Consider the following 19,471-nt stretch of genomic DNA (forward strand, 5'->3'; position numbering starts at 1 on the left):
CTAATATTTATTATCTGGAGCGCTGCCCTCTATTTGGTTGCACAGTTTCTCCACTGTGTGGGAAACGTGGGGGGGGGCGGGTTTTGGAAACGCATTCATATGCGGCCAGTGAAGAAAATACAGGGGGAAAACTGCATTGATTTGAACGTAATTAAACAGAATCTTCGTCGAAATGTGTTAATTATGATCTGCGTGGAAATAATGGCGCGTATATAAAAGTTCTACTAGACAGGGGAAGAATCCCCCTCCCTCTGTTTTATGGTACAGCCCAGACAGTGAGTAACCTACCACTTCCCTGCTCTGTAGGCTATAGTCTGGGGTATATTTCTGATTCATGAAAGCCAATCAGCTCACTTTGTGCGCAAAATCTCCGAGGAGTAGCTATAATTTCTTTTTTTTCGCACCTGCAGAAAAACGGGAATGTCACATTTTAATGGCACAGGCTCATATTTGTTATCTGACATTTACAAAGCATCAGATAAAGTGAAATTAAATAAATTATCTGTCTATTAGACATTTATCTAATATCTTATGGGAAAATATTATACATATATACATACATACACATATATACATATATACACACATATATATATATTATATATATATATACACACATATATACATATATACACACATATATATATATTATATATATATATACACACATATATACATACATACATATATATACACACACATACAAACATACATATACACACATACATACATATACACACACATACATACATATATATACACACACAAACATACATATACACACAAACATACATATACACACATACATACACACATATATATATATATATACACACACACATATATATATACACATATATACACACATATACACATATATATACACACATATATATATATACACACATATATACACATACATATACACATACACACATATACACATACATATACATACACACGTACGTATATATACATACACACATATACATGCATATACACACATATGCACATACATATACGCACATGCATATACATATATATGCGCACATGCATATACATATATATATATATGCGCATATACGCACATACATATATATGCACATATACATATATTTGCGCATATACGCACATACATATACATATATATGCGCATATACGCACATACATATATGCACATATACATATATATGCGCACATACATATATATGCGCATATACGCACATACATATATATGCGCATATACGCACATACATATATATGCGCATATACATATATATGCACATATACATATACATAAATGACATTTACAAGGGGAAAAAGTAATAAATAACCAGTAAGTAAGATTGAGGGTTTATTGATGCAAATTGAATATACTGTCCATAGGCGTATAGTCGCTTTAAAGTTAAATTAATTTTTGTAGCCTTAAAATAAGCCTTTCATGCATGTGTACTTCAGACAAAGGCCTTGTTCCTATAGCAGCCCAAATGGACAAACCAGTAATTTGCATTTTGAAGGAGAGTCTTAATGAAGTTCCAGGACATAGCAACTCTGGAAAAGGGAAGGTTGTACTCCGTTTTTTTTGGTCTCACCATCAGACGTTACCAATTCGTCCTTCTGGATCTTTAAGATGGAACCGGAAGTATAAAGTTGCACTCAAAATGTTTAACTTTAAAATACATGTGTAGCAAGAATATAATTAACGCTCTTCATCTGTGTTCCATTATAGCTTTAAAATGACATTAGCATGAGATGCACAAAAATAAAAATAATGGGTGATAATAAAATGGCAACACAAAATTTAAATATTTGTCACTGGAGGGAATTCTATTGCAGCAAGATAATCAGTTTTAATATTATGGTTGATCACTCCATGTTCTCTAAAAGGTCCACTCAAGATTTATTTCCAAAACTACTGTAATGGAGAATATAGTACAGGCTCAGAAGATGAGAAGTGCATGAGCATCATCCACTTTATTCACATCATTTCAGTAGGGCAGAATAAAGCATTAGCCAAGATTTATCAGTTAAATACATTTAAGTTTAGTTCATTTGATGTTGATATTCAGTTTACAACATTTGTTACACGAAAAGGAACATAAATAATAATGCACACTCCAAAAAAGACACCGTCATGAACACGGATCAGACACGTTTAGGAGTCAGATTTGACAAGCAGAACAAAACAAAGCCAACTCCCATTTAATAAAAAAGGAAACAAAACAAAAAGTCCTCAAGCAAATATATCCTGAGGGGACCACTAAGTGAGCCACAAAAAAAAAAATCCTGGTAATTTATGTGCAGGATATTGGCCTCGTGTAGGAAAAAGAAATGCATACAGAGGTGCTCATCATGAAAAAAAATACTGAAAAGGTAACTGGGTAATAACCCTTACAGTCGTACATATGGGAAATAATTACAGTAATGGCTTTGGGGCACTGGTATCAGATGCTAACCTCTATAGCTGTCCACCTCTGGATCTGTAAGAAGGAAACATCTGAGCCGAGCCCCGTCCTCTCGCTCCCGTATATCCACCTCTGAAGCCTCGGCCCCGCAGAAAGCGTCCGGGGACACCGAATGTCTCCAGATTGCGCTTCCGCTCCTCTGCCCATGTTAATCTGAAAAACAAACAAACCAACCTGTAGCTCCACAACAGTAGCACATTATACAGCGTTGGGAAGTGACAACTAATTTACCTGAACTTGTTTTCAGACGAGATGTTGTCAAAGAAAGACTTTGCTTTGTCGTAGTAGCACTTTGGTCCAAACTGATCGTCGTCTGTGGTCAAATGTAAATCTTCCTTTAACTTCTCATCTACCTGTTGAGTTGCACCTGTACACACAAGTATTTTTTAAATGAGAACTGGTTAGTTAACCTGCAATTCAGAACATTGACTGGAATGACAACTGGTTTAACTAAAATGCAGGATTTTGACAGACCAACCTTTCACATTCATCTTGTCCTGCCCTTCCCTCTCCAGTTCCTCAATAAATTGTGCGTTTGAAGAATCAAAATCAAAGTCTGTGTCAAACTTCAGAGTGGCTGATGGAGTGTTAGCCACCATCAACTGTCCTCTACTGCGGTTCCTACGCCTCCGAGGTCCTAGGGTTCATTAAAAAGTTAGAGAAGAAGAGGTTACAATGAGTAAAGTGTGTTTTTTTGACTCCGTCTCCATTAGGTTACCTTGTCTTCTGAGCGGTGGTCTATTTTCATCATTCCTTTGCCAAGTTTCCTGGCGAGCTTTGGGTCCAACTTGGCCCAGCTTCACTTGAAATCAAAGAGAACAATTACGCTCTTAAAACGGTTTGCAATTACACAAACGTAGGATCTTCAAGTCCTCACGCAAAGCCAAAAATAAAATAAGCTCTAAATTGTGGAGATTTAAATTTTGCCTTTCATTACTGCAGTTCTCCATGCTTACAGTTGGTTTCAGTGGGCCTTCTGGGACTGGAACCTTCTCGTCTGGTCCTCTGGGGCTGCCTCCTCTCCTGGTACTGGTCCCGCTCCTGGGATACAGTCAAGTCTCTCCCCTGCCTAGACCTTTCCATTTGGAGGGTTTGAACAGCCTTTTCCACCATGGGGGCTCTTCTGACATGCAAGCCAGGAATCACAGGCCCTTAAGGGGACAGTTCTGATTTTTTGAGTTGAGGACACCAACTTTCGAGCAAGCCACCATTTCCGTGAACCAGCCTGGGACCCACACACTTGCTCATGGCCACCGGCAGTTACAGAAGAGGAAACAAATTTGAGCCACTTAACAAAAAGCTAATTTAATTAAAATCTAAAAAACATACTTTACAGATATCACAGTCTTGAAGAGGGCTTAGATTTTATTAGCTGAGCCTTTCGGTCCATGCTGGTGTTCTTGTCCAAGGCTGCTCTCCAGAAATGGTAGCACGCTTGGCAAAGTCATTGTTGATAGTGTCAACATCTCATACAACCCGAACTAGAGTGCATCTTAATCGTAAAAGTATGGTAACATATTCTGCACAGGACATATAGCCATTAGGAACAATTTGTAATCATTGACTTACCAAGTCCAAGAGCTGCTGCGTATTGTTGATTAAGCAGAGAGTTGGCAGCGAGCTGGTTATAGGCAGGCATCCTCATGGGGCTAAACGGTCCATGAGCCGAGTACACGCCTGAAGACCCTGCGCTGGATGACTGAACCGGGATGTTACAGTTTTACTTTTCTTACCATCTGGCTCTTCATACAATGTGTCCCCACTGTGTGTCAATGCTGTTCTTATATACCTGTACTATTGCAGGATCTGGAGGAAGGCCGTGGTGAGATCTGGGAAGTTCACACAGCGCTATGTCTTTAATATCACTTCCCCGGAACGTGATGTACTCGTAGATGTCATCTTTGGGCGGCGTGGGTCTGTCAGTGGGTCGTCCCTCCGTTCCAAAACACTTGACTTGGGCAGACAAGGCAGCCATTTTGAGAAACACATTCCAGCGGCGATATGATATCGCTCCTGCTGCAAACGGGCCTAAAGCACTCACCTTTCGCCAGAACCACTGTCGAGTTCACTTTATCAATTGTGTACAAAATCCCCTCGTAGCGATTTTGGGCTCGTGAAATTAACCCTATTTTACAGCCGATGAAGGGCTTTACTGAAGTCATGGCTACACGATTGTTAGGCCAGCTAGCTAGCAAACTCCAACAACAACCCGCCTCATGTGGCAGCACCCAAACAATAGGTGAACCAGAACCATTTAAAGGCGTCCAACAGGTGACCTGAAACCACGCCCACTGATTGGCTGAAACGCACCTGGCACTAATTCACTCTCAGTAACTGCGGATGCTGGACATTTTATGCATTTATTATGTTTTTTTTTTTTTTAATGTAGTCATAATTATTTGTAACAGTGACATTTATTTGGACAGCATGTGTGGAGTACTTTATTCGGACTCTTTTCTGGATAATATTTATGACAGCTTGAGTGCTCGGGACAGCTGCAGGGTGTCCGGAAAAAAAAAATAGCAGCCATTTTGGGTCGTCTACGATAAAGTCAAATGCTTCAATACGATACATAATCCCCACAAATATGTGTTAATACCGAACAGAAACTTCCCGAGACAGTGTTCGCGTTGTCATGAAGTCCCGCCGGGAGCAACTCTGCCAACGCTGGGTGTCGTTTTCCTGGTACAGTAACTACCGTAACACTGCGCTCACACAGACTGAAGCTCACAACTATTTGGATCCAGCATTTATTTTCCTCAACGAGCCAATCACAGCGCCCGGCGAGGCCACGTCACTGAGTCCACATCCAATCGGCGCATGCGTCTCGCGAGCGAGCGTCGCTCGGCAAAGATGGCGGCGGGCTCCGATTCGCTGGAGAATGTTTTGTTGTACGCGAAGGGTGGCGAAAAAAGTAGTTAGAAATGTGGTCGGGTTGTTGTTGGGTGTGAGCTAACGTGCGCGGATCACGTCAGCACAACAGAGAGAATTCACTGTGCTGCGAATCACGTCGGAAAGAACAATTCTAATGTTCAGTGCAGCAAAAAAATGGGACTTTCACAACAAGAGCTTGCTAAGGCAGGTAAGATAGCTGCCCGCTCCGGTTAGCTAACATTAGCTTATTTTGGTCACGTTGTTCAACTGGTTGTAGCTAACTTCACTTGTGTCGGCTCCCGAAACTAATGCGAAGCGGAGAGTTGTGTTGGGACACTCGGTTGTTTTCACGTGTCTCCGCTGCTGTAGGGACGGGAGTGCACGGCGGCGTTGTCAACTGTGCGGGATCCCGCAGTTCAGGCATGGATGGAGCAGCCGGGACAACATCACCGGCGAGACTGAGCACCACAGCCCCGCCAAGTGAGTCCAAGTCGGCGACGGCGAGCGGAGTCTTTTCGGAAGGACCAGATGCAACGTCTTGTGTTGGGAAACCAGGAAGGACTGGTGTCCAGACTTTAAATGGAAGTGTCGTGGTCATGAACTGTCACATTCCAGCTGACGGCAGCGGTGACAGCAACTCTCAGTCAGCTGTCACGCTTGTAAACAACGGACCCGCGTCTGCGATCAAAGGCAGCGCAGCACCTCACTGCTCTATTATTCAGACTCCAGCCTCGACTGGACAGAACACGGTCACCTCGCCTGTGATTTCGTCCCAGTCCTCAGTGAAAAGTGTTCCCACGGTCACGCTCGTGAGGCCACCTATGCAAACTCCCAGCAACACCTCGCACCTTACCACGGTCTTAACAACTGCACCTGTCACGGTTGGATCTGTTGCTAACTCCGCAAAGACTGTAGCGCAGACCGGTGCCCACGTCGTCGCTTCAACGGTTTTGACCCAGACAATCGCGACTATGAGGAGCCCGACTGTATTGCAGAACCTGAGGACTTCAGTACCATCAGCCATCGCTGCTCCTTCTCCTGGCGTAGCCCGATCCATTGCTCCACAGGTGCTGGCCCCTCGACTTACTCAGCCTCAGCAAAACGCACCAAACGCTCCAAATATCCAAAACATCCAGCTGCCTCCAGGTAAACTTAACTATGTCTACATGGAAAACAATTATCTGTCTACTACTGACCTTAGTATATGCTTCAGATTCTAATCTTTATGAACTGCTAATAGAATATTCCATTCATATTCATCTTTACATGATAAGTACATGTAGGTCATAGTGTTTGACACATTAATAACAACAGGAGTTTATCTTAAGTGCTTAACAAAAGCAAAAGGTTAGACAAGGCAAAGACAGTATAAGTATAAAACACTTGAAACAGACGCAAACAATCAGACTGCATCAACATTACAAGGACAAGCAAGATTTAAAACATCATCGTCATTGTTTTACACGAGTTACTAATAGAATATATAGCATTCACGCATTTTCATGTCTCAGAGCAGGAGTGCTTTGATGAATCACATTTATTCTTGTGAATATTCCTACAGGATATTACAAAAGGATTAAAAGATGTATTCATGCCAACACAATGCATTATAATCTAATGTAAAATGCTTACATGTTCTGTGTATACATAATGCTTTACAGTCTGGCAAAGATGCATAGATGAATGAATATCATTGTCTGATTATGACTCAGTTTACATTATGGCAAGTGCTGTGATATCTTAAATTGGATTCAATAATCTGATTCAAATGCAAACTTGTCTAATCAATGTGATTTACATTTGAATGTGTCATAATCTGATTATTATATTGGAGTCTAACCATATGCAGGTTATGGTAATCAGTAAATGCTGTTTACACGACAGTGTCCTATTCAGAGGTTATTAATCGGATTAAGACATTTATCATGACAGTAATCCACCTGTAATCTGACTACTGTTTGGTCCGCCTATGACCTATGTCACATAGACGGTTTAGCCCCTGTAGGCAATAATTTGGTCGTAAACTAACTCTAAACACAAATGCACCATCCATTGTTTTATTTCTACTTGGTTTCTCTTGTGCGAATAGGTAAGAGATAGTTTGAGACACATTGTGGAAAGCAGAGAAGACACAGAATAGATTTTCTTCCAGGGCTACACATAAAAGATTGGAGATGGCCAAGGTACTAACTGCAGAACAGATTAGAAACCTTGAGGACAGACCGTGCCCATGAGACAATGGCAAACTGTGGCATTGAACTATGTAACTAAGCATCTCTCCCACATGTGTGTTTTAGTTTGAATAATGGTCAGACTCCTCTTGTATCTTGGCTAACGCTAGAGCTTGACATTGCAGATTTTGCTTTTAATGGAATAATTAAGAATTTGTGACACAAATGTAGAAATGACTAGTGGCTAGAAATGAGTTCAGGTTTCGGAATCGTGTCCTCCACCACCCAGAGAATGACTCTTCAGACCATAATATGCTACAACCACAAACACTGTTATTCAAAAACATTTTGCATAATATTAAAACGCATGTTTTCTCCCACAACCCAGCACTAAATAATTTTGTTGTTCTGTTCTTTGGTACTAATTTGTTGTAGATTTTTACTTTCAACTGTGCCCTGAAATTACACATCGTTTCAGGGCTTTAAATGCCTTTGATTTATATAACAGTATTCACCCATGAACCACAACATTAAATCCAATTATCTGTTTCAATGTTGTGCCTGTTTACTGTTAACACACAGAGATTCTCCCCCCCCCTGGCATTGTACCCGTTTTTATTTTCTGCCCTGTCAATTTTAGATTTTCCTTCTGTTGTGCAAAAGGACATGATCAAAGTAGGATGCTACAGCTCCAGGAGCTAAAAATCACTTTTGAAAGGAATAATCAAATAGAGAATCATCAACATGGGAGGTGGTGCTTGTAGCCTGAGGAGATAATTATAGTCTGCTGAATCTTCCTTCAAAGTATTGGTAGTAACATTATGCTTCCTGTTATTCACCATAATCATCTTAATTACTTTCCTCACTGTTAAAGAAAATATAGCATTTTCCATTAACTAGATTTCATTGTCACTTTTCAGTGCTTGTTAATGTTTATATAACTACATCGATAGACCTTCTGGAGTAATTAATCTCTCTCTCGTGTCAGAAACGTTGAAGCATTAACCCGTGTCGCCCTCTGCGACCTGTGCCTGTTTGCAGGCATGGTCTTGGTTCGCAGTGAGAGTGGGCAGCTGCTGATGATACACCAGCAGACCTTGGCTCAGATGCAGGCGCAGTCGCAGTCCCAAAACGCCATGACGCCACGACCCGCCGCCCCCACAAGCACTCCGCCCGTGCACATCGCTTCTCTACAGGTACCGGTACTGATGTGGAACGCATGGCCCCAGTCACAATCACAGAATATGACTCGTAGCTTTTAGACTGTGATGCACAAATATCATACACTAGATGTACACTGCCGTTCAAAAGTTTGGGGTCACCTATACAATTTTTCCAAGTTTTCCATTAAAAGTCACTTTTTATTCATCAAAAGAGTTGCAAAATGAATAGAAAATATAGTCAAGACATTGACAAGATGACAAGAATGATTAGCAAGCTAGCTAGCTGTGCTAAGATAATTGCACAAGGGTTTTCAAGGGCTTTCCTATCATCCAATAGCCTTCTAACGCCATTAGCAAATGTACTATTAGTACACTGGAAATGGGCCTCTATACACCTATGCACATATTCCATTAAAAAACAGACCTTTGCAGCTAGAATAGTCATTTTCCACATTAACAATGTATAGAGTGTATTTATGATTTATTTAATGTTCTATTCATTTTTTTTAAAAAGTGCTTTTCCTTCAAAAATAAGGACATTTCTTTTCTCCGGGCCGTCTCTTTGACCGTATGTGTGAGTGTGAGAGTGAATGGTTGTTTGTCTCTATATGTGTCCCTGTGATGGACTGGCAACCTAGGGTGACCCTCATGTGAAGGATAAAGTGGTAGAAGATGGAAGGATGGATGGATAGATGGAGTGTGGTTGCTGACTGACCTTCTTGAGTGATCAATAGTCAATGTTTCTTCTTTCGTTGTTGTTGTTGTTATTATTCACATGTTCGAAATAAACTGAACTGAACGGAACTGAATGTTTCAGTGCCATTTAACTATCTGTCACTATATAAAAACACGCTTTGTTTTGCTCCGTGCAAAAGTAAAAATAAAAAACACATTTTACATTATTGTCTGATGTAATGACATTTTGGCTGATGCACACTACGGCTGAGTGGTTTCATCGATTCAAATTCAAACGAGTTAACGAACCATAAGAGGTCATTGAAAAGATAAGTGTCAGGGAGACATTTGACAATGTTTTTTGTTAAAAAAAAGTGTCCTTAATTTCACATGAAGCAACAGCAACAGATTATATTTGGTTAATGTTCAACTTCTTATGTGTACATGTCGTATCCCTATAGGCTCCAACTGCGTCACTGCTCACTCGTCCGGTTGCCCCCACCACTATCATTAAACAAGCGTCCATAGCCCAGACCTCTGTGACAGCCACCACGCAACTGCAGAGGCCTCCTGTGTTGCAGGTAACTCACATCACACGTCTCCTTTGACAGTTTTTTTTTTTTTTAATATGAAATCAAATTAATCCACTATTACTGTCCATTCCATCTTCAAGAAGTTAGTTACCAAGAAGCTAATGGTAACTAATGCCTATTTAATGACTTGGTTATTACATCAAACCTGGCTTGGGGAGTCTGTCACTCTTGGACAATGAATATAAAGCAAACTGTCACACGTTTACAGTGGTAAATTTGTCTTAAATTGTTGGCATAATTCACCAAAGTTTAATGCGCACTGTAGCAATGGTAACGGCAGTGGTATGAGGTATAAGATAATAAAGTACATTTTCCCTCTTACTCAAAATTTTTAACCTGTCTCTTCTGGAATCAGGCCATAGCTTGATAATAATTGCATCAACTTTATAATTTCCCTTTGCTTTTTCTCTGTGACCATTTTAACGGTTTACTTTCCCTAAACTCTAGTGTTTCACTCATGGACCTTTTTTTTAGTTTTTGTTCCCTCTCACCTCCCACGGATCGTCCACAAATGTCGCTGCGCTCACTGTGTGGCAGTTTGGCATTGCTTCGCTTACGATTGCCAACAATATGTACTGCAAAATTGGATTATTCTGCAAAACTTGCAGCACATGTTTGATGAAGCTTGTGATTTTGGATAAAAGTGTTTTTAATTTTTTCCTGTTTTTGTTATTTGTGGATCTTTGTCTATATACTGGGAAAAGTTCTGCATCTCCTAAATTCTGAGTTTCAGTTTCATTGTTTGTGTGGTCATACGGTTTTTACCTGCAAATACCTTTGTGTATACCATTGTGTAATTGTCTTGCACATCCCATTTTGTGACAGCAAACATACAATATCACGCTCGTCCAAGGATGTATAACACTTGGAAATCAAACATTGTATGATGTCCTGATGACACGACTGTATATTCACTGACTTTTATAGAATACCATCATGATGGGAGGAGCGGCGACCACCCCAGAACAGCCACTGGGCACGTCCACTACCGTACAGGCTGGATCTGCAGCCACTACAGTAACGACGAGGGTCGGGCCCCTGAGGACAGCCCCCCCTCCAATAGCTGTCTCAGCTGTAAGTGCTAAAACTTTGGTGGAGATATGTTTTGTTCTATAAATTTCAACTGTAAATCTAACGTGTATATAATGTGCGCTCTGTTCTTGCAGGAGACGCTGGAGAATGTGAAGAAATGCCGAAACTTTCTGTCCACGCTGATTAAGCTGGCGTCTAATGGGAAACAGTCCACGGAGACGACGGCCAGCGTGAAGGAGCTGGTCAAAAATTTGCTGGTTTGTTTTTCTTCCACTTGCCCTTCATCACACGATCTACCAATCTCTTGGCCGTGTCTCACACTCTGTCAAAAAGCAGCATCAAGCACAACAGAGCTATCACGATTCTCTAATACAAATCTGGCACCGACAGTAATTAGTGGCATAATAGCACTTCAGTGTTATTTAAAGGGCACATTATCAAGATGGTAGTCATTTTTCTTATGGGTGCCAATACCAAAACATCTCAGTGTCCTTTATAGTTTTTAATAAAGCTTTGATTAACGCGTTAACGCATGAGGCGTTTCCATGACGACCGACTGGAAAAAGTTTATGTTTATGTGACTCCGGATTGTTAAAATGAGTCTCTTAAGTCACGCTAAACTTTGAAAACAGAGGCACACATACGCAGTACACAGGTACGCTGGATATTTGTAGCGCTGCTCTTTTCGTTTCATAAACAGACCGCTCCAGTTCGACTGTAGGTGCGCTAATGGCGCTAAACGAGCTAATGCAGCTAACGAGGTTAAGTGGTAAACGGTGCCTGGACTCCGGTGTCGCGGCACGTGAACATGACGTCACAGGCGCCTTTTCCGGTCCATCATCATGGAAACGCGCCATGCGTTAACCTAGTGCCCAGCACTAGCTTCGATGTAAAGGAGCGTAATGTCACTCGTCTACTATTTCAAGAAACGTCTGTCTGTCCATCTGTTAAATCACAATAATGTTCACCTAATGTTCAAACTTGGCATGTGACTTACTAAGAGCACCAGTGTGTGCGATGTGGTGGCAATGGAACAGATATATCACTAAATGAGCCACTTCCTCATGCCTAAAGACAGTCGTGCCAATAGAGAGAAGACACACAAGTCCACCCATCCATAGTGATGCACTGTGATTGCTGACGCTTGTGTAATTTAAGCTTTTGTCATAGTGTTGTGTTACTTTTGTCATTGGCTTTGCCAGATATTTTTTTATTTTTTTTTAGAGTAATACGAGTAAACACAGCAGGTGACTACTGGTCTGGGACTAATTCCAGAGCTAAACCACAGCTAACAACAGTGTGACAAGCAATTTCAATCAAGTAACACATTTTAGACAAACCTTTCCTTTTTCTTTTGCCTCGACTTGAGCACTTGGTTTGTCTCTTTCCTCTGCGACTGTCGCATTAAAAATGTGATTCTCTCTCTTTTGATCAACAGGAAGGAAAGATAGAGCCTGAAGATTTCACCAGTAGGTTATACCAGGAGCTCAACTCCTCACCACAGCCATACCTTGTGCCTTTCCTGAAGGTAAGTTCAGGTTAACATGTTCTACACTTTGTGGCGTAGACTAAACACTGCACTGATCAGGCACTTTCAGCTCGACTGTACAGTCTGTAGAGATTTTCTGTTTCAGTGCCACATGAAAAGGCCTGAAGGCAACTTGTGTTAAATTGCCAAATGTTAGATTGAGATAGGTTTCTTGTAGCACATTACCTTTTTAAAATCACACATTAAATCACTAATAAGCTGTTTTTGTTTCCCATTTTGCACTTAAATACATACTTTTTCCACATTTAAATATTCTGTACCACAATCTCTATGTATTATTATTTAATTTTATGTCATGTAATCATTGTCCTAGCAGCGTTGAGCAGTTATATGTTGAACTGTTTTGGAAGTTAAGTGTGAAAATGTGTTGTTGACAAACTTCCCAAGTGTTGAAAAATTAGATTTCAAATAACGTCTTTATTCCATCGTTATTTTTTCATGTTCTCACTCAGCCACTATCTTCTAATATCCACTAACGTTCAAAAGTTTGGGGTCACTTAGAAATGTCCTTATTTTTTTTAAAGGAAATTACTTATTTTTTTCAATGAACATAACATTAAATGAATCAGAAATACACTCTAAACATTGTTAATGTGCTAAACGACTATTCTAGCTGCAAACGTCTGGTTTTTAATGGAATAGGTACATAGGTGTATAGAGGCCCATTTCCAGTGTTCTAATGGTACATTGCGTTTGCTAATCGCATTAGAAGGCTATTGGATGATGAGAAAAACCCTTAAAAACCCTTGTGCAATGGTGACCCCAAACTTTTGAACGGTAGTGTATATGTGTGAAGAGGAAACATGTTTATGCAGACTTGTTCATATAGTCTGTGTTCCCTCTGCCTGTTGACCTGCAGAGAAGTCTCCCAGCACTGCGTCAGATGACTCCAGACTCTGAGGCCTTCATCCAGCAGAGCCTCCTGCCTCAGCCCAGCGCCCGGCCCGCTGCGGCTGCTTCTACGGCCCTCGCCGCTGTGGTGCTGCGACCGCCGATCTCCACTGCAGCTACTGCAGCCACCAGCACCGCTGCGACCAAGACCACGGTCATCAGCCTCACTCAGACGCCTCACAGCAAATCAGGATTGGTAATCTTATTTCTGCAGTGATTGACACGTGGAGGTGGAAGTTTATATAAGTGTATCCTTCTGATTTTTCTTTTCTTTCTCATTCTTTTGTCAGATTGCGCCACAACAACAGGGGGCGATGGCAAGGCCACAGATGACAGTTGCTCAGTCTCCCATGGTAACGCTGAGAGGACAACCTCAAAGTCGCATCGTTGTGGGTCAGCAGCCGCAGGTCGTCAAACAACTACAGACAGGTGTGTGTTCCTTTTTCTTTTTTTATTCCATTATTAACCGGAGGGCATGTCAAATCACTGCAAATGCTCTAAGCTCCTTTTTAAGTCTCTTTAAATGCTGCTGTGAACACTATGGAAGTGCTGCCACCCTGTGGATATTGTCTATAACTGCAGGATAAGATCCAGTATTTGATAAAGATGCCAATTTCTGACTTTATATTGATATTGCGGAGGCGTTTTAAACTGTTTTCACTGCATGAACGTGGCGTTGTTGTCACGTATCGGCATAAGTCTCAACCGGCTTCTGTTCCTTTCAGTTCCAGCTGTGAAACAGATGTTGGCTCCAGCGGCAAAAGGAGGACAATTCATCAGTCAGATGGCTCTCACTGCTGCTCAGAAGAACAAGCTGAAGGAAGCAGGAGGAGGAACCTTCAGGTGTGTCTCAAGTCCAGTTAGTTGGTGCCTTTGTGCAGGGTTTTTTATACTATGATTAGGGAGAATAATTTGGCACGTTACACAGTATTTGTCCGTAGAATCACTTCCTCTTTTGCCAAAATTTGTACGATTTATTTAGAGCTGAAACAACTCATCAATTATTAAATTAATCATCAACTATTTTGATAATCGGTTTGAAGCTTTTTTCATGATAAAAACAAGATTTCTGATCGTTTCAGCTTCTTAAATGTGAATATTTTTACTTTGTTTCTTTGCTCCACATAAAGAAATCATTAAAACTGAATCATTTTGGTTTTTGTGAGCATTTAATCGATTAATCGTGAAAATAATAGACAGCTCTAAATTTATTATGCGAGTATTTGTTTTACTCGAGAGCACCGACAGCAGTTGTGACTTGTGTTCATTGTTGTTGTTTCTCGTAGGGATGATGACGACATCAATGACGTGGCCTCCATGGCGGGAGTCAACTTGTCGGAGGAGAGCGCCCGTATCTTAGCAACCAGCTCTGAACTTGTCGGCACGGTGACTCGCTCCTGTAAGGACGAGTCCTTCCTCTCCACCACCTTACTCACCCGGAGAGCCCTCGAGATCGGTGAGGCACATTAACTGAAAAGGGAACGGTGCGTTCTTGGGTTTTAAAGGTCGACGCCGTTTCGCTCTGTGCAAAAGCTTTAATCCACACTCCTCCGTGTCGTGACAGGTAAGAAGTTTGGCATCGGCGAGTTGGGCTCGGATGTGATCAACCTCATTTCCCACGCGACGCAGCAGCGGCTCCAAAACCTGCTGGAAAAGGTGTCGCTGGCGGCGCAGCAGAAGAACGTAAATTTCAAGGTGACAGTTAATTTTGTAAAGTGGAGCAAAGCAAAACAGACTCACAGACTTTTCCTCCCCAGTTTTCTTACGGATTATACATACACTACAGTTCAAAAGTTTGGGGTCACTTAGAAATGTCCTTATTTTTGAAGGAAAAGCACTTTTTTTTTCAATGTATATAACATTAAATGAATCAGAAATACACTCTATAAATTGTTAATGTGGTAAACGACTATTCTAGCTGCAAACGTCTGGTTTTTAATGGAATATGTACATAGTTGTATAGAGGCCCATTTCCAGTGTTCTTATGGTACATTGTGTTTGCTAATCGCATTAAAAGGCTATTGGATGATTAGAAAACCCTTGTGCAATGATGTTAGCACAGCTGAAAACAGATTTATTTCGAATAAAAATAATTATTTTTAATCTTGTCAATGTCTTGACTATATTTTCTATTCATTTTGCAACTCTTTTGATGAATAAAAGTCTGACTTTTAATGGAAAAAACGCAACAAAAATTGTATAGGTGACCCCAAACTTTTGAACATTGGTGTATGTTATATCCCTCTCACCCAATTGAGGTGTTTTCTGTGCGTCTTCCTCAGTCTGCCCTCTCTCCTAGGTCATATAGATAGATTTGATAGCTGTTTATGAAGATTGTGTTTCATCGTGCTTTGTAGACGGTGGACCTCGTTTTTTGTTGTTATTATTTTATTTTTTATCTGGAGAAGCACAGAAGACTCCATGAGCTGCAGCTGTTGTTGCTCTGCCCTCTTGAGTTCAGTGCCAGTGCAAAAACATGCGATCTGGTAAATGATAAAAGTCAACCTGGAGTTCTTTGTGTTTCGCAACGCACAGGTGAACCATAACACAAAGCCAAAGTGAACTGTACTTAGACCACCTGCTAAGTAGGTCTGAGTTCAGTTCACTTCAGAAGTCTTTTTCTTTTTAGTGTTTTAAGGGCTGAAAGGACTAAGTGTCTTCAGAGTTTGCCGTTTCCTGTGCCTCTGGTTTTCATGTCGTAATGTTATGTCCTTCCTTGCTCCTTCTGACCCTTTGAACCCATCCAGGAAGACGAGCGCTCTCAGCAAGTCGGCGACGTGCGAGGTCAGCTCAAGTTCTTTGAGCAACTGGATCAGATGGAGAAGCAAAGGAAGGAGGAGCAGGAGCGAGAAATCCTCATGAAAGCTGCCAAGGTAGCTATTCTCTCTCTCTCTCACGTCACTATATATAGTAATTACTATATACTAAACTGTCAGAACTGCACCGAGAAGCTAAGTGAGTGATCTCGGGTCAGCGTCGTTAATATGCATTTCCTTGGCTGCCGCAGATAAGATATGCTAACTTTGAGTGAGTGAATGAATAAAACAATTGAGGGAATAAATTGAACACATCCATCTTGAATTATTAAAATGTCCTCTACTTTGCTGCAGTCTCGGTCACGGCAAGAGGATCCTGAGCAGCTGCGACTCAAACAGAAGGCCAAAGAGGTAAATAAATGCTTCTAAACGTGACTTAATGAATTGCTTTCGTATTTTGACGCGCGTGTGTGTGTGCGTGTGTGATGCGTTGTTTCAGATGCAGCAGCAGGAACTGGCTCAGATCAGGCAGAGAGAGGCCAACCTCACGGCGCTGGCGGCAATCGGCCCGAGGAAAAAGCGGAAAATGCACTCTCCTGTTCGAGGCGCCAGTGCAGAGGTGAGTTATACGTCAGAGTATATGTCGGCTGGTCAGACTTCGACCAGTTTCCAGCTGTCGTGACATAAAGCAAATCGACTCAACAACACATGATGAAAGTATCTTGAAATTATGATTAAAAGAGTGTGTTTTTTTTACAAAAATCATATTTAAAGTTTGTATTAAGTTCAGTTGTGAGACAAATTAAGTTAATTAAAGCCGCCATATGTAAGAATGTGGCCAAAAACTACTACACTCAAATTAATACCGAGGTTAGGTTAGGTTTCGTTTTCTCCGTCATTGTAGCTCAGACGTAACTGGCAACCCGTGGTTGCTCGGTAGCGGAGACTCTACTGACTGCATTGATTGGTCAATGGCGGTAGGTGGCGCCACATGCCGAAACATGATTTCAAAACATAAAGATGATTTGTGGTGGCTGTACTGTTGTTGTTGGTGAGTTCAGTATGTTATATGAACATTATTCCTGAGTCTCTGTGGATTTTATGGTCAGTTGGTTCAGATTTATTATGTAATGCACCTTTAAGTTTATAAGTTAACAGTCATTTTTGCTTAAAGTCATTTGCTGCTCATGAAACGGAGAATAAAGACGTTTTAGATGCTCTTGTTTCTGCTCTTTAGCTTCAACGCTGATGCTAAGTCACGCTAGCCTTTTCCTTTGCCTCACAGTTGACTTTGTCTATCTCGTCAGGTTTTGCCTGAAAACATTTGTTCAGCTGAAATAAAAAATAAGCCTTTGTAAAGTCACAATATTCTGTAAGTCAGAGAGCCCGTTTTTGCTTAAAGTCATTTGCTGCTCATGAAACGAAGAATAAAGACTTTTTGGCTTTTGTCTCTGCTCTTTAGCTTCAGCGCTAATGCCAAGTCACACTAAAGTGAGACAAAACCGCTCGTTTTATTCACGCTAACCTTCTTCTTTTTTTTTCACCTCACAGTTTAGTTCGTTTATCTCGCCAGGTTTTTCCTGACAAAAAATTCTATTTAAAGTTCAGTTGTAAGACTAATTTTGTTTATATTTAAAATCACTACATTTTTTGATTAATTGTCGCAGTGCTCATCACACTAAATAAATAATTACTGACATTGTTTTTATCAAATTCACACAAAAAGAACCCATGACTAACTGTTTGTTTTCCCCCTCCAGGGCTCAGGATCAGGGCCGTGCCCGCCCGCAGGCTCCGGTGGAGCCGGCTCCAGACAGTTTATGCGACAGCGCATTACCAGAGTCAACCTCAGGGACCTGCTCCTCTGCCTGGAGAATGAAAGAGGGACCAGTCACTCACACCTGCTCTATAAAGGCTTCCTCAAATAGCACCTGCAGTAAAAAGTGACTCGTCTCACTCAGTGGCATTAAGGAAGCGGCGCCGAAAGACTGTCGGCTCAGTCCCACTCTGCCGGTGCTCTCTTTGATCACTCACCGCAGGATGTGGAAGACGTCTGTCTTTGGGAAGAGAGAATTTATCCTGAACAACGAAGACACGTCGGCTTTTAAAAAGCCTCTTCAGGCATAGCCCCCCCCTTCCCTTCCCTTCCCTTCCCTTCCCTTCCCTTCCCTTCTAGCACAGACGGAGCAAATATTAAGAGTTCAGCCTTTGTCTCGGCTCTGTTTGCTCTACAGAGACCACACCGCACTTCCATCATGCTGCACATAAAGACAAAAGCCTCCGACTGAACCGAGCCCTTTACATTTGAGAAACCTCGTCGGTGTCACTGCACTAACAATCGAGAGTTGTAGCAGCGAATCTCTGCGGGGATTCACTGTGTGAGGTTTTTTTTTTTAACAAAACAGCAGTAATTCTTATCCTCATGATATGTCAGATTTTATTTATGACACATTTTTTTTTTAGTCCATCACAGTTTCACACGTTTTTACACAGACTAATCTGGACTCGTCTCTCTTGCAGAGTTGCCTTCTTTAGATTAAGCCATATGGATTAGAATGTATGTCACATTTGATCGATTCAACAGTTCCTTCAGTTTTGAGAGATTGTGTACATTATTGTTTTGTTTTTTGTCCTGATACAAATGATACATTTATATTACCGTTCAAAAGTTTGGGGTCACCTATACACATTTTGTGTTTGTTTTCCACTAAAAGGCACACTTTTATTCATCAAAAGAGTTGCAAAATGAATAGAAATAATGATTTTTATTCCAAATAATAATGCCTCTTTGTCAAAGAACCAGCAAAATTGTTTTCAGCTGTGCTAACATCATTGCACAAGGATTTTCTAATCATCCAATAGCCTTCTAACGCCATTAGCAAACACAATGTACCATTAGAACACTGGAAATGGGCCTCTATAAACCTATGTACATATTCCATTAAAAACGAAAGTTACGTATGTAACTACGTTTCTATGAATCCTGGATGACCGCCAGAGGCGGTGCTTTAGCACTGAATGTCTCCATCTCGCGCATGCGCAGGTCGAATGTTTATACCAACAAAGTCACCCTTGACCCCTGATGACGCCGGCTAGCCTCTAGGGGCCCTGGGGGGACGACGGGCAACGTCGAAGGTCTGAGAATATCTAGGGGGCAATCGTTCGGGGGCTCGAAAGGCCTGAGGCCCTCGTTGAGCTGGCTGTTGAACCGGTCGCCGAGACCTGGGGTAGCCACTGGGGAGAGTCTGTGGATGGGAGTGGCGCCTGGGGGGAGCTGGAGAGACCCTGGGCCTGTTTGGAGG

General features: G+C 41.4%; 2 protein-coding genes across 2 annotated transcripts; one reads left to right on the forward strand and one right to left on the reverse strand.

Moving 5' to 3' along the window:
* Positions 1-2,458: 2,458 nt before the first annotated feature.
* Positions 2,459-4,627, reverse strand: lsm14b (LSM family member 14B; the record flags this gene model as incomplete). Its single annotated transcript, XM_083895742.1, has 8 exons — positions 2,459-2,639; positions 2,697-2,832; positions 2,944-3,102; positions 3,184-3,267; positions 3,422-3,616; positions 4,035-4,164; positions 4,255-4,418; positions 4,507-4,627. 8 exons carry the CDS (start codon positions 4,625-4,627, stop codon positions 2,459-2,461), a joined length of 1,170 nt encoding a protein of 389 aa, XP_083751868.1.
* Positions 4,628-5,285: 658 nt separating this feature from the next.
* On the forward strand, positions 5,286-18,097 carry LOC310932378 (transcription initiation factor TFIID subunit 4-like; the record flags this gene model as incomplete). The annotated part of the gene is given in 18 exon segments (XM_083895689.1): positions 5,286-5,357; positions 5,359-5,406; positions 5,409-5,547; positions 5,709-6,485; positions 8,552-8,706; positions 9,810-9,929; positions 10,869-11,015; positions 11,108-11,230; positions 12,412-12,501; positions 13,382-13,609; positions 13,704-13,842; positions 14,139-14,256; positions 14,700-14,869; positions 14,978-15,108; positions 16,161-16,286; positions 16,524-16,580; positions 16,669-16,788; positions 17,930-18,097. Coding segments are annotated over 18 exon segments (2,928 nt in total).
* Between the last annotated feature and the right edge of the window lie 1,374 nt (positions 18,098-19,471).

This window comes from Microchirus variegatus, assembly GCF_963457635.1.
Source record: "Microchirus variegatus genome assembly, chromosome: 9".
Taxonomy (NCBI): Eukaryota; Metazoa; Chordata; class Actinopteri; order Pleuronectiformes; family Soleidae; genus Microchirus; species Microchirus variegatus.